A 16,188-nucleotide genomic window follows, 5' to 3' on the forward strand; every position below is an offset into this window, starting at 1 on the left:
GTCTAGGAACAACGCATCTTCTGCCGAAAGTGCAACTTTGTCGTCATTTGTTGTTTGTTGGAAAATATGTTGTCCTAGTTCCGCTTGTGTGGTTAGTGGATCGTTTTTGGTGTATTTCTCTTTGATAACGATTGTGTTTTCGCAAGGACTGAGGAACGTGGGACGTCCACTGTTTAGAACGTTCGTCTTAAATGAGTTCAATGTGGGTTTATGAGCTCCAGAGAGACAGACATCACCTATGACAACCCATCCTAAATCGAGACGCTGGGCATGAGGTGCATTGTTTGGCCCATTTACCTGACCACGAACTTTATGAGCCTGAATGATGTCCCTTCCCAGGAGCAGAAGAATGTCTGCCGATGGGTCGAGAGGAGGAATCTGTGAAGCGATTGATCGCAAATGAGGGTGAGCTGCTGCTACCTCAGGGCTGGGAATTTCGTCTCTATTATCTGGAATCTGATCACATTCTGTTATTGTAGGCAGCATCATGGAGACCTTACCATCTACATCTTCTACAACAAAGCCATCAGCTTTACGACCTTGTGTCTCTGATAAACCTGCACATGTTCTCATGGTGTATGGGAATATGGTACCTTGCACATTAAACATGTCAAAAAACGCAGATCTGGCTAAGGATGAATTGCTCTGATCATCCAACATGGCATATACCCTCTTTTTCTTTTCTGGAGAAGTTCGGCGATATACATTAACTAAACAGATCTTTGAGCATGATTTTCCTTTTACGCCTTGCCCACATACTTCTGTGCAACTGGCTGTGTTCACAGGATTTGGGCCCTCAGACTCCCCGCCGTGACTCTGGGTTGGGGGATTAAAGTCTTGAGGTGTCCATGGAGGTGGACCGACATGCATGGCAGACACATGAGCATCGCTATCACATTCTGAGCATTGGATAATAGCTTTACAGTCTCGAGCCCTGTGATTTGTGGACGCACAACATTTAAAACAAATGGCGTGCTCTTTGAGAATGTTCTTTCTTTCGTCTAGTGTTTTCATTCTAAACCCCCTGCATTTGACGAGTGAATGTGGTTTTTGGTGGATAGGACATTGTTTGTCTGGATCGGGTGCTGTCAATTTAGCCGGACTGATCTCTATTTTATTCACCGCCAATGGAACTCTGTATTTGTCTCGTCTTACTGATGTCTTATCAACCCTTGGATTTATTACGTTTGAACACTGTAACATAAAGCTAGGGTCTGTTCTCATTTCAGCGTAGTCATTTACGAACCGCACAAAATACGAAAAAGGTGGATAGACTGCACCGTTTTCCCTTTTGTATTTGGTACCTTGTGTAACCCATGACTCCTGGAGTCCATATGGGAGTTTTTCAACTATCGGGTTTATGCCCCTTGGTGTGTCGAGAAAGCTAAGACCCGGCAAATAACTTTCACTTTTGGCATACGATAGCTCTAACAGAAGATCAGCAAGCTCCTGCAGTAAGTGAGTGTCTTTGTTGGAGATTCTTGGAAAAGTCTGCAACCGTTGGAAGAGTGAGGATTCAATTACCTCTGGAGAGCCATAAGTCTTGTCTAGCCGCTGCCACAGACGTTGGAGACCTGCCTGTGGATTACTCACGTGGACCGCCCTGATCCTCTGAGCGTGTTGAAGAGACTCCCCGCCGAGCCACTTGGTGAGAAGGTCGAGCTCTTCGCTGGGCTTGAGATTGAGGCCTTCCGTCGCGTTGCAGAACATGGACTTCCAGGACAGGTAGGACTCTGGCCGGTTGTCGAAAACCTTGAACCCCGATGTCAGCAGATCACGCCGTGCTAGATAGGCTGCTAAATTGGACAGTTCACTTTGTGGGGTTGCTGAAGGTGTAGGCTGGTGTGAGATGTCCGTTCTCGCACGATGAGATTGGAGATGCTCTTCGTCAGCGATGTCGATGTGACGCACATGTGGAAAAGCACCAGCTGATTTTGGGCTATTTTCTGGTTGTTGAGAGTCATTGTGCCTAACCAGGTGCTCATTGTTTGGCGTTTGTGTGCCATCTGCTTGGACACGCTGGTCGTCAAAGTGAGCATGCACATACTCTTGTGCACGCCTGATGGAGGGGGGTGTCTTGGAAAATACCCCTTGCTCGCTGAGGTCGACTTTGGCGCGCTCCTCTTCTTCGAAAGTCGCCTCCCAAACTTTAGCTGCGGCGAGCGCTGCTTCTGCTTCACCTTCCGTCTTCAGAGCGTGTAGTGTTGCCTCGATGCGTGCCTTCTCGACCTCCATGTCGATTTGGCGTTTGGCGTACCGTGCTCTGGCGTAGGCAGCTTCGGCGTCTGCTCGTGCTTGTGCAGCAGCTTGACTCGTTCTGGACCGGCGTGAAGAATGAGAATGACTGGCCTCCGACCTGGTGACCACTTGGCTGATAGGTGGTGAAACTTCTTGCTGAGACATCTTGGGTGCTTGATGTGTTGAAAATCTTTTTACTCTTCTGCCCTCAGCCGAGCGTATGGCTACTCGACTTTGGCAGCGAGCTAAACCAACAAAGAAACTTGGAGGCCCGAACTCCTTCCTCTCATTTATTTCTTTGCTTGAACGTGTGTGCGTGTGTGTGTGTGTGGCTAAAAGATTTTGTTTTGTCAAGGGTTCCCAACGATGTATGGTGCAGAGGAGGTGTGTAACGTCTTAACACCTCAAGGCCTCTTTTCCAACTGAAATAAAAAGTTCTTTCTGCCTGCTGCTTACAGCAAGTCGCCACTAGGGGAAGCCGAGCGCAAACAGCAATACCAAAGAAAAACTTAAGATTCTGAGTTAGAATAGCGACATCCTGTGGACGGATGAACAATGTACAATCTTAGAAAGAAATTAAACCCAAAAAGTAGTCAACATAAGACCAGAGGACATAACACACATATTCCCACAAAAATAGGCTAAATATGCCAATAGACTAAATTACAAATGCATTAAAAAAACAATAGCTCAAACAAAAGCTCAAACAAAATTTAGCTTATGTTGGTCTTAACAGGGAGCACCTGGATTCAGCCATGTGAATTGAGGCAGACTAGAAGGCAGTGTATCCACCCAAATCAATAAAACTAAATGCAAACACTTTCAAAATAAACCATTACAACGTCACTTTAATTAAACGAATACTCGAAGCAGCAAAATTGAATTCAAATATTTTTCTGTAATCGAAAACCCGAGTTAATCGAATAATTGTTGCAGCACTACACTGGAGTATGACATACTCCCATTGTGATCATTCAACATACTTCGTTTATTAAGACAAAGTAGTGAACAGGAAGGTGTTATGGGGGAACAGAAGAAAAGAAGGAGAGAGACAGAAGAAACACAAACAACAACAAGAAATACATTGAACGCCCACACTGACTATGAATATGTTGGTGCTATCGTCAGCTAGATGTATTTCCGGTCGACACCATGTGGGGGGCCTGATAACCAGGGAAAGAGAGGGATGGGGGTGTAGAAGATAAGTGATTGGGAGGGGTGGAGTGTACACAAATCAGTCCTGTGATCTAGAACCAAGTAATCATGTGGATCACTTGTGAGTGTGAGTCTGTTGGCAACCCACTCTACGCCACCCCATCGCTAATCCTGCACCTTGATCCTCTGCCCGAACGCGCCCAATCACATCCAGCCATGCTCGTAGCCCATCAAACATGTGATTGCCACGCAGACGAGCGGAGATGCCGCGCGGATGCCGCCCCAGGGCCACGTCCCCCCCGAGCCCTTGGATATGAGGTCTACAATTCAGTCTTTGGTGTGTTTGAACAGTTCTTTGGTCTCGACTATATGGAATCTTTCTGATTGTATGGGGTGGACCGGTGTTTATATGCAGCAAACCGCCTCAAACAGGTAAAAAAGTCGGACTCAAAAAGTCCAACTCCACTTATTTGTTGGACTTTTAAAGGCGACTAACAGGTCTTTGAGGCTCACAATCCTATCTAATAGAGAGGTGTTCAAATATTTATTTGTAGCAGTATAATACAAATAAATAGTTACAAAAATCATACGCTGTGATTTCTGGATTTTTTTTTTTCCTTTAGATTCCCTCACAGTGGACAAGCACCTACAATGAAAATTTCAAACCCGCCCATCATTTCTAAGTGGGAGAACTTCACAGGGTGTTCCTATACTTATTTTCTTCACTGTACAGTGCTGTTGAGTCTTGCTTGGAGCTGGGTTGGGGACATAAACTCTGAAAAATGACTATTCTTAGAAAACCTCTAACAGTAAGCCAAACAGTTTCATTGAATTCCAAATACTTAACTCAAGTTTGCACTGAAATGTCACTGTCATTGCACCGCTAATGCCACAACATTGTCACATACATTTTTCAACAAACAATAGGCTCCCAAATGGCGATTTGGCAAGGGTTCACTGTCATCAACTATAAAGGGAGCTGAAGTGGCCTCACAGTATCTTTGATTTTAATTCCACACACAATTTTGACAACTTCGGAAACTAAATCCTTGATTTTGTGTCTATAATTATTCATAACATATCTATGGAGTTACTCACAGTTCACCACAACTGTAGCGAAGGTCATTGCTTCACCCAGTCGACTCTTGGCTACCACTTTGTATACGCCGGCGTCATCAGGAGAGCATCTAATGAGATAGATACAGTGAGGCAAATAAGTATTTAGTCAACCACTAATTGTGCAAGTTCTCCCACTTAAAAATATTAGAGAGGCCTGTAATTTTCAACATGGGTAAACCTCAACCATGAGAGACAGAATGTGGAGAAAAAAAAAAACAGAAAATTACATTGTTTGATTTTTAAAGAATTTATTTGCAAATCATGGTGGAAAATAAGTATTTGGTCAATACCAAAAGTTCATCTCAATACTTTTTTATGTACCTGTTAGGTTTTGTGTTGGTTCCCTCCTAGTGTGTCCTGTAATTGCCATTGATTTCACCTGGTGTACCGCTCCTTGTGTACCCTCCAATCTGCGTCCACCTGTGTCACCCAGCTGTTCCTCATTGTCTCGTTACTCTTTGTCTGCGTGTGTATATAAGCTCCCAGTTTCTTTTCAGTCCTTGTTGCGTCATTGTCAATGTCTATGTCTATGCGAACGTCAATTTCAAGTCCTGTCCACGCCCTCGTGTACCAGTCCCTCTGTTTAAGTAAGTTTTGGTTTGAACATTGCCTTTTTGATCCCCAGTCCTTTTAGTTGTACTTTGTGCTTTTGGTTAGTTGTTATTAAAACGTTTTTTGAGTTCACCACCACCTTTTTTGCCTCGCTTCACTTTTCCTGCGTTTGGGTCCACACACCTGCCCGCCCAGCACTTCCTGACAGAATGACGCAACCACTCCTGGACCCAGCGGGAAAGATTCATCTTCAGCCGGCACGCCGACACCCTCAACCCACCCACAGACCACAACACATTTTTTTGGACTCCGATTTTTCAGACTTTGAGGAGGATCACAATTTATATGACCTCCTTTATTCTGATTCTGACTCAGACCCGGATTTTGATTTTACGCCTTCCGTTTCCCCTGATTATTTTTCTTACCACCCTCCGCACTCCGTGTCCCGTTCGGAGCTCATCGCCAAAGACTCCTACCTGGGATCCCGTTGGGCCATCTATCGGGGACCACCCCGGGGTGGTCTGAAGAATCGCCCAGGCTCATTGCGGCCTAATGGGGCTATTATGCAGCCCCTGCCAACTGAAGGCGCTCGGCAAAGGCCTCGGCGTGGTCGTCAACGCCGACGGTGTGCGGCGGTGCTGACGTCGTTGCTTCCCGAGGCTCCTGCGGCGACTCCCCGCAGTCAAGTTCATCCCGCGCCGTCTCCCCGCAGTCAAGTTCCTCCCGCGCCGTCTCCTCGCAGAGCAGACTCCCCGGAGTCTCCTGCGGCTCCGCTGCTGTCCCGCCAGCAGACGACCACGCTGCTGTCCCGCCAGCAGACGCCGACGACACCGCTGCCGTCCCGCCAGCAGACGACGACGACACCGCTGCCGTCCCGCCAACAGACGACACCGCTGCTGTCCCGCCAGCAGACGCCGACGACACCGCTGCTGTCCTGCCAGCAGACTCCGAAGTTCCTAGCCCTCGCCCCGACGATGCTACTCCCCGCTTCTTGCCGCGGCTTGGCGGCATGAACGACCGAGCACTTCCTCGTCTGGGACGCCCGCCTGATCGGCCCATGCGGTCGCCCAACGTCTGGCGCCCTGGACACCCTCCAGATCGACCCTTGCGGTCAGCCCATGTCTGGCGTCCTGGACGCCCGCCTGACTGGCCCTGACAGGCTGGTGTTGCTCCCTCCTCCGAGCAACCTTCTGCTCTCAAAGTGTTTGGGACTTTGTTTCTTCGGGATGTCTGGGATCCGTCTTTTGAGGGTGGGGTTACTGTTAGGTTTGGTGTTGGTTCCCTCCTAGTGTGTCCTTGTAATTGCCATTGATTTTACCTGGTGTACCGCTCCTTGTGTATCCTCCAATCTGCGTCCACCTGTGTCACCCATCTGTTCCTCATTGTCTCGTTACTCTTTGTCTGCGTGTGTATATAAGCTCCCAGTTTCTTTTCAGTCCTTGTTGCGTCATTGTCAATGTCTATGTCTATGCGAACGTCAATTTCAAGTCCTGTCCACGCCCTCGTGTACCAGTCCCTCTGTTTAAGTGAGGTTTGGTTTGAACATTGCCTTTTTGATTCCCGGTCCTTTTAGTTGTACTTTGTGCTTTTGGTTAGTTGTTATTAAAATATTTTTTGAGTTCACCACCGCCTTTATTGCCTCGCTTCACTTTTCCTGCGTTTGGGTCCACACACCTGCCCGCCCAGCACTTCCTGACAGTACCCTTTGTTGGCAATAACGGAGGCCAAACATTTTCTGTAACTCTTCACAAGCTTTTCACACATTGTTGATGGTATTTTGGCCCATTCGTCCATGCAGATCTCCTCTATAGCAGTGATGTTTTGGGGCTGTCGTTTGGCAACACAGACTTTCAACTCCCTCCACAGATTTTGGGGTTGAGATCTGGAGACTGGCTAGGCCACTCAAGGACCTTGAAATGCTTCCTACGAAGCCACTCCTTTGTTGCCCTGGCTGTGTGTTTGGGATCATTGTCATGCTGAAAGACCCAGCCACGTCGCATCTTCAATGCCCTTGCTGACGGAAGGAGATTTTCACTCAAAATCTCTCGATACATGGCCCCATTTATTCTTTCCTTTACATAGATCAGTCGTCCTGGTCCCTTTGCAGAGAAACAGCCCCAAAGCATGATGTTTCCACCCTCATGCTTCACAGTAGGTATGGTGTTCTTCGGATATAATTCAGTATTCTTTCTCCTCCAAACATGAGAACCTGTGTTTCTACCAAAAAGTTATATTTTGGTTTCATCTGACCATAACACACTCTCCCAGTCCTCTTCTGGATCATTCAAATGCTCTCTAGCGGACCGCAGATGGGCCTGGGTGTGTACTTTCTTCAGCAGGGGGACACGTCTGGCAGTGCAGGATTTGAGTCTCTGGCGGCGCATTGTGTTACTGATAGGAGCCTTTGTTACTGTGGTACCAGCTCTTTGTAGGTCATTCACCAGGTCCCTTCGTGTGGTTCTGGGATTTTTGCTCACCGTTCTTATCATTTTGACGCCACCAGATGAGATCTTGCATGGAGCCCTAGATCGAGGTAGATTATCAGTGGTCTTGTATGTCTTCCATAATCTAATAATTGCTCCCAAAGTTGATTTCTTTACACCAAGCTTTCTACCTATTGCAGATTCAGTCTTCCCAGCCTGGTGCAGGTCTACAATTTTGTCTCTGGTGTCCTTCGACAGGTCTTTGGTCTTGGCCATAATGGAGTTTGGAGTGTGACTGACTGAGGTTGTGGACAGGTGTCTTTTATACCGATGAGTTAAAACAGGTGCCGTAAATACAGGTAACGAGTGGAGCCTCGTTAGACCTCGTAAGAAGAAGTTAGAAATCTTGCTTCTTTGTAGATCACCAAATACTTATTGTCCATTCTAATTTGGAAATAAATTATTTAAAAATCAAACTATGTAATTTCCTTGCTTTTTTTCCCCACATTCTGTCTCTCATGGTTGAGGTTTACCAATGTTGACAATTAGAGGCCTCTCTAATCTTTCCAAGTAGGGGAACTTGCTCAATTTGTGGAAGCACAATTGGACTAAATACTTATTTGCCCCACTGTAGTACAAATAAAGTAGTAGGCAGATGTAGCTGTATAAGGAATATTTCTGGAACGTAAACAGAAATGGTTTTCAGTGACATACCGTCTGATCTCAAGGTAATTAAGACCAAACGCTTGCTGAAGGCTGTAATTCCACGGCATCTTAGGCTTCGTCAGCAGCGCACCGTCTTTGTACCTTCAAGACAGGATTAATGGACAATTGGTTCCACATAACAAAAAGATAAATTTTCCTCACAAAAGATTATCATGCCACCTTTGGGAACTAATGAAATACTACTTTTTGATTCTTGTGATGCTGAAGTAGTTGCGCCTCATCACATCCAGCATCCTGAGTATTAATTTCCGACAAAGCATGAGTAACTTTTGAAGATGAAATATTTTTATATATATTTAATATAATTTTTACGTGTCTTGGCTTAAGTGTCTTCATCAGGGAATTTTAATTCTGTCCTCCATCTCTACTCCATTCCATCATTATGCTGAATGAATATTGCAAAACATGTAGCATCTATCATCCATCTTCAAAAACGCGTGTCCTCATTAGATTTGCGGGTTAGCTGACTTTGGATGAGAGGATGTTAGAAGTACCCAGAGAAAACCCGCATGAACACAGGGAGAATGTGTGAACGCCAAGCAGGAAAGCCAATGGTGAGACTCTAACTCGATATCATTGTTATTATAGAAATATTTCATCGACAAACAATTTTTTCAGGACAATAACGAGCTAAAAATGTGTTTTGGGAGAGTAAAACATAACAAGACGAATGACAGTTTTTGTCTGACGAGACGACTACGAGACGGAAATGCGCCATAGTTTCCGTCACATGTTCACAATTTGTACTTAGCCAGGCTTGCTTGTTTTGAAACACGTACGGTAACATTTGCTTTCTTATCTTGGCAAGAGAGAATATGCAGTGTTGCTTTAGCCTTTAAATGTCTGTGCTGAGTGATCTTCATACACTAAATGTAACTCGTAGCATTAGCATAGCGTTCACGTTTGCGTTAGCATTAGTCTAATGCTAATGGTGAGCGTCCTCTTAAAGTCTCTGAAAGTCCCTTTTTTTTTAACATGCAGTTCGTGGCGTCCAGGTGGGTATAATTCATTGAAAAACAATGTACATGCAATCCCTGGGTTACAACGTACCCGACTAACATGGTTTCGACTTTAGGACGCCGGTGTTTCGTCCGCCGTTTTTTCTCCAGTTGTTTTTTCTTTTTTTCTTTTTAAGTCGCGAAACTGTGTCTTGTTTGCCACCTCTCAGCATTGATGGTAAGTATAGTATGTTATTTGTCATTTAATTTTGTTATTTATTAAATCTAAATAGTTGATCTCTAATTGCTATGCATGTCTGGTATTTTATTATACTGTATGTGTGGTCCGCTTTCCTTTGTTGCACTCGGACTTGTTTGACGTCACGCCAGCGCTACTTTCTGTTAGTTTCGAATGTTGCTTTCATGTTGGGAAGTGGGGGTGAACGCCAGTTACCATTACAAGAAGGCAGAGAAAGAAACGGTGCGGGCTCGGCGGTACCCCCTGTTGGCTTGCTATTAGCCTGCTAGCTTATATAGCCGCGTTCGTTTTAGCTGCCGTTTTCCTTGTTGCCATGTTGCAAAATGTATTTTGGCATGTGGCATTTTTTTTTATTTTGGTAAATTTTGGTAAGTGGCAAAATGGATTTTGGGCACGTGGCATTTTTTTTTTTTGGCATGTGGCATGTTTTTGACATGTGCTATTTTTTTGGTATGCGGCAAAATGGATTTTGGCATGTGGCATTTTTTTTTTTTTTTTTTTTTTTGCAATGTGGCATTTAAAAAAAATTTTTTTTTGGTAAGTGGCAAAATGGATTTTGGGCACGTGGCATTTATTTTTTTTTGGCATGTGGCATGTTTCTGACATGTGGTATTTTTTTTTGGTATGCGGCAAAATGGATTTTGGCATGTGGCATTTTTTTTTTTTTTTTGGTTGCAATGTGGCATTTAAAAAATTTTTTTTTTTTGGTAAGTGGCAAAATGGATTTTGGGCACGTGGCATTTATTTTTTTTTGGCATGTGGCATGTTTCTGACATGTGGTATTTTTTTTTGGTATGCGGCAAAATGGATTTTGGCATGTGGCATTTTTTTTTTGGCATGTGGCATGTTTTTGACATGTGCTATTTTTTTGGTATGCGGCAAAATGGATTTTGGCATGTGGCATTTTTTTTTTTTTTGCCATATGGCATTTAAAAAAAAATTTTTTTTTGGTAAGTGGCAAAATGGATTTTGGGCACGTGGCATTGATTTTTTTTTTGGCATGTGGCATGTTTCTGACATGTGGTATTTTTTTTTGGGATGCGGCAAAATGGATTTTGGCATGTGGCATTTTTTTTGGGCATGTGGCATGTTTTTGACATGTGTTATTTTTTTTGGTATGCGGCAAAATGGATTTTGGCATGTGGCATTTTTTTTTTGTTGCCATGATGCATTTTTTTTTTTTTTTTTTTTTTTTTGGCATGTGACACGCACATCCAAGCCATTGACAGCTATGCACGTCCAAATATTCCATTAATTTTAAATGGCAGAAAAACGTGTGGCTGTGATTTTTAACCATACACTTTCATTACAGCGCATTGACATTCAACTGGCACCCAAGTAAGGCTATGCCATTGACGGATATGAACGTCCAAATTTTCCGTTAATTTTAAATGGCAGAAAAACGTGTGGCTGTGATTTTTACAGTGATTTTTTACAGTGCATTGAAATTCAACTGACAACCTAGTCAGGCAATGCCACTGACGGCTATGAACGTCCAAATTTTCCATTCATTTTGAATGGCAGAAAAACGTGTGGTTGTGATTTTTGACCATACACTTACTATTACAACGCATTGACATTCAACTGGCACCCAAGTAAGGCTATGAACGTCCAAATTTTCCATTCATTTTGAACGGCAGAAAAACGTATGGTTATGATTTTTCTGTGAATGCTCTGGTTTCAAAAATGAATTGGATGTCTGGCGCCGTTAATGGCAGCCAGTGACGCAATGTAGACACTATTCTAATGGAAGACTTTGTTAGCATATCCTTATTGATAACTGATATATCATCCTTTCGATATTTTGCCTGCTAACCACCAGTGTTAGTCAGTCAGTTTGATCCTAAGAAGACAATCTTAAGTTTTTGTTTGGCCGACTAAAGTAAAAAAAAGTATGGAACATCATACCATGTGACCTGCGGGGGTGGGCATCCCTGGACCACACAGGCGAGCTGCACAGTCATGCCCTCCCAGACAGTGTGAGCCCTCAGGGGAACGCCGAAGTCTGGCACCTTCTGACTTAGACGCTCCAGATAATCCAAGTGCTCGCACGCCTTCTTTTGAGCCTGAAGCATCCAAAAACTCAGCTTCATTTGCACAATATTGCACATAAGTCAAAATGCTAAGGTCCGAAGATGATATCACTCAGTTTATAAAATTAGCTATTATGAGCTCCATTATACAGAAATAATATGTTTGTTGACCTTGGTTGAGGAGTATGAAAGAGTCAAGAAAAAATAATCATTAGAATGGACAGCATGGTTTTCAAATCCAGCAAGTGAATTCATATGGGAGTGAGATGATTTATAAAATATGAACAGGACTCAACAAAACTGGAGTAATATTAAATAATCATGTGTATTGTACAAGGATGTGATCATGAAAACTTGTTGAACCAAAAAAGTATGGAATATATTTAATTTTTTGGATTACCGCTTTCCGAAGTGCCATTTTGTCTACCCGGGTGCGTAGCAGACGTCGGCTCTGGATCATTCCCACCTCCAGCTTCTCCGCCTCGTTCCCAAACATTGTCCACTTGTCCCGTTGATAGCATTCCCCAGCCGCTCGAGTTTCCCTCAGGATCTCCCTGGCAAGGCGCAATTGGAAAATAATCAAATTAATGATTGCTAAGAATTATAATATATTCAGTGGGATTTAATGGCTCATGCTAGGGCTAAGATTTCACACTTAAAGTGCCTATGATAGCAAAGAGCATGTTTATTTCATATTTCACGCGGTATTTTATGTTCCTAAAATAAATAGACCGCTCGGATGTGTGTGGAAGCGATCGATTTATTTATTCAATTTTTTTTAATCCCGCGCCGTGAAAATGCGTGACTTCCTGGATTGAGGAAGAATGTGACGTCAGCCAGGTAACCATCTCACAATACAGCCATTACTACATAGCATGCAGAAGGACTGCTGATTCAGCTGATTTTGCAGATGAATTCGTTTATTTTTTGCATCACGCCAGCCCAATGTGCTGCAGGCTTTTGTTGCTGCACCAGAGAGAGGCGTGTGAGCCTTTATGGGTTCAAAAAGTTCCCGTTCACCGCGGAGAATGGCCAAAACAAGTCCAACAACTGTGGGACCATTAGACCAATGAGGAAGTGAGTAAACTACGTGTTTTGTATTATGTCAAATATTGGGATCATGGCACATGTTTTATAAGGAGGTGGCTTGCATTAAAAAAAAAAAGTATTTATTTATTTTCCCTTCAGGCATTTTCAGCCCGAAAAGAAAAGGGCAGACGGGAGAAGCCGAAGCTTACTGAAACCCGCCCCCAGTATACCAAAAAGGACGCAGAAATGCGTCCTTCGTCCTCGAGCGTCAGAATGTTTTTTTCCCGATCGGTGAAGACATTCAACCCCACTGCCATGTGTCACAAGAGTAAGGGTAGTTTTGTGTGATTTTTCGTTTTCGGAAGGCAAGAAAAAGACAAGCTGATGGGTTCAGGTTAGCACTTCGGCTAGTTGTCACGCCTCCTGTTTTGTTTACGCTCTTTCCTCCATCTCCGAAGCCGGGGCAGGGAAATGACAAAAGCCGGACTAACTCCGGTGGCATAAAATACCATTCGGGAGGTTAAGAAGTCAGCAGTTTTGACAGTTATGTAGTAATATTGCCCTGTTGTACTGAATAAATGCATTTTTAATATTTCATATTCCATTCAGCACAAGACTGTTATTTGTCATGACCATACCATATACAGTGGGGAGAACAAGTATTTGATACACTGCCAATGGGTTTTCCCATTGGCAGTGTATCAAATACTTGTTCTCCCCACTGTATTTAGCAATTGGGGAAAAATACTTAGATGAAAAGAATATCCTGTAAAAATATTGGAGGAGAGAGATTGAAACAATGATGACATTTTGCTGGTCTCTGTCGCGTTTTCTTCGTTCTGAATCTTCCCACTCAATGGGCTGAATTCTAAATTAGCTGAAATCATTACCCTGCCGACATCATTATCCAGCTGGGGACGCTAGAGCACTATAATGGCAGGCGGGGCTAAACGGTTGGTGAGCCGTTCCATTTTCCCTCCACACATGACGAGTGTTACTCTCAAACAATTCAACTTTGGTTTCATCATTCCACAAAATATTTTGCCAAAACTTCTGTGGCTTGTCCAAGTGCCTTTTTGCAAACATTAAATGTTTTTTTTTTAGACAATAGTGACTTCCTCTGTGGCGTCAGCCCATGAGCGATATTCTTGGCCATAGTTTTATATATAGTTGATGTCTGCAGAGATCTTGGACTGTGCCAGTGATTTCTAAAAGTCTTAAGCAGACACTCTAGGTTTTTTTTTTTTACCTCTCTGAGTATTCTGCGCTGAACTCTTGGTGCAATCTTTGGTGGACAGCCACTCCTTGGGAGAGAAGCAACAGTGCCAAACTCTCTCCATTTGTAGACAACTTCTCTGACTGTTGATTGATGAACATCCAGACTTTTAGAGATGGTTTTGTATCTTTTCCCAGCTTTATACAAATCAACAATCCTTGATCACAGGTCTTCAGATAACTGTTTCGAGCCACAACGCACATCAGACAATGCATCTCATCAAGACAAATCATACCAGGTGCGTGTTTTATAGTGGGCAGGGCAGCTTTAAACCACTCATCCGTGATTGAGCACACACCTGAGTAAATTGATTAGTAAAAATGGATTTCAAATACTCTTTAGGGTACTGGTTGCCAGCCAATCGCAGGGCACAAGGACACATACAACCATTCATGCACACGCACACTCAATTTAGAGTGTTCAATCAGCCTACCATGCATGTTTTTTGGGAAGGCCGAAGCCCGGGATTGGGTGGTTTTAGTTCATGCAGACACTGTTTTTACATCGGTGTGATTTTGACAAGATCAGATCACATTTGATGGTGATTTAAAGCAGAAATGAGAGAAATTCCAAAAGGTTCAGATACTTTTTCATACCACTGTAGCTGAACAGGTCAGGTTTAAAAAATAGTAGCAAACTTGAAAGGAGAATATAAATATAAAGTAGCTGAACTAAAAAAAAAAATGCAAAAAGGTAAAGAGTTTAAAAAGTTGTTGATTGCCAATGTAAGCAATAAAAAGAAAAGCCGTGGAAACATCATTTCAGAGATGTTTGGGCTAGAGAGAAAAACAATTGCCATTTAACATTGATTGAAATTTCGTTCCTGTTGTCAGCGCAGTCACAGACAAATGCTTTATCGCAACATTTGACAACTTGATGAGGTCCGCGCTCGACTGCCGCCGTGTCATTTTAAACGAGCGCCGCTCTCGCACTACTTGAGAGATTTCCAAAGGTCGGTCTTTTTCTGTCTCGCCTTGCCGTCACCGTTGATTTGCTTGAAAAATCTCTCGCTGGTGCTTCTTAGGTATGAACGGTCCCCTACTTTGCAATACCCCGTTGCTTGATAGCGAGATAACTGACATTTGTGAGTGTGTGCAATCACGAGAGGCGCCCTTATTTTCCTGCCAGAAAAGTGCGGTAGTGAACTGCTGTAGCTGGCAGTAAAGTGGTTTAACACAACATGAACCTGTCACAGAAGGCTGATTAAAATGCATATCCAAAATTGGTGGTCTCGAGTGAAGATAGGGAGGGAGGCCTTTACTTGTACACACAAACATGAAGGCGTCTCTATCATAAGCGGATTTTAAGGGGGGGGGGGGGGTCAGGGTCTGGTCCCCCTGGTGGCCGAAAAGTGTCATTGCAAATAATTGAGTGCTGCATACGGTATATACAAATTGTAAAGCAATAAACTGCAACAAAAATAAATTAAATGAACAAAAAATTATATTTTTATAATGGGTCAAAATTAGACTTCGAAGAGATCATGTGACTAGCAACTTAAACGGTCATTTTCTTTGCATATAATTAAAAAAAATAGAATAAAATAAATAAGAAAAATAGGGGAGGGCAGTTTTATTTTTCAAATGATTTTTTTCTTTGATTTAATTTTTTTTTTTTTGGATTGAAGCAACTCCTTTGGGGATTAAATGATTTAGACACATAATATTGACCAAACACAAAAAGGATTGCCTCAATCGAAGAAAACTTTTTCGATACAAAATTAAGTGTTCAAATGCAAAATTTTCAATCTCAAATATTTTTTCGCATTCGAAAATTTTTTCCATGATTGAAAATTTTCTTTTTTCGATTTTTCTTTTTTGAAAAAAAAAAAAAAAAAAAAAAAAAAAACAATAATAATAATAAAAAATAAATAAATAATATATATATATATATAAAAAAGAAAATATATTTTTTGAAGCAACTTATTTTTTGATTGAATAATAAAGACAAAAAATGTCCTAGCCAAAATGTGGCCCAAAATCAAATCGACATTACTTTAATCAAAAAAGTTGCTTCAATCAAAAAAACAAAAAACAAAACACTTCAATCAAAAAAAAAAAAAAAAAAAAAAAAAAAAAAAAAGAAAAAATAGCTTTCACATGCATTTTTTTAAAGTTTCAAATTAGGGCTGTCAAACGATTCAAATTTTTAATCAAGTTAATCACAGCTTAAAAATTAATTAATCGTAATTAATCGTAATTCAAACCATAAAGCGCCAGCAGAGGGAGACAAAAAACACAAGTAACAAGTGGACAAGTCACTGTGCTGTCATTTTAATCTGTTTGAGCGGGGCATGTGCGTTATTTGCGTCAAATATTTTAACGTGATTAATTTAAAAAATCAATTACCGCCCGTTAACACGATAATTTTAACAGCCGTATTTCAAATGTATTTTTGCAATCAAACACATTTTTTGGGGGGGATTAGAGCGACTTTTTTT

At 42.5% G+C, this 16,188-nt stretch overlaps 1 protein-coding gene across 1 annotated transcript in view; it reads right to left on the reverse strand.

The window, feature by feature from the left end:
- The window catches only part of LOC130914549 (myomesin-3-like), a 193,708-nt gene that overhangs the window by 126,017 nt on the left and 51,503 nt on the right, over positions 1–16,188 (reverse strand). Inside the window, exons 4-7 of the mRNA XM_057833824.1 lie at positions 11,844–11,997; positions 11,319–11,476; positions 8,202–8,294; positions 4,492–4,580 (exon numbers count right to left, since the gene is read on the reverse strand). Coding sequence (XP_057689807.1) covers positions 4,492–4,580; positions 8,202–8,294; positions 11,319–11,476; positions 11,844–11,997 — 494 coding nt within the window. The remainder of the gene's footprint in view (positions 1–4,491; positions 4,581–8,201; positions 8,295–11,318; positions 11,477–11,843; positions 11,998–16,188) is intronic.

Source organism: Corythoichthys intestinalis, chromosome 4 (genome assembly GCF_030265065.1).
Source record: "Corythoichthys intestinalis isolate RoL2023-P3 chromosome 4, ASM3026506v1, whole genome shotgun sequence".
In the NCBI taxonomy this organism is placed as follows: domain Eukaryota; kingdom Metazoa; phylum Chordata; class Actinopteri; order Syngnathiformes; family Syngnathidae; genus Corythoichthys; species Corythoichthys intestinalis.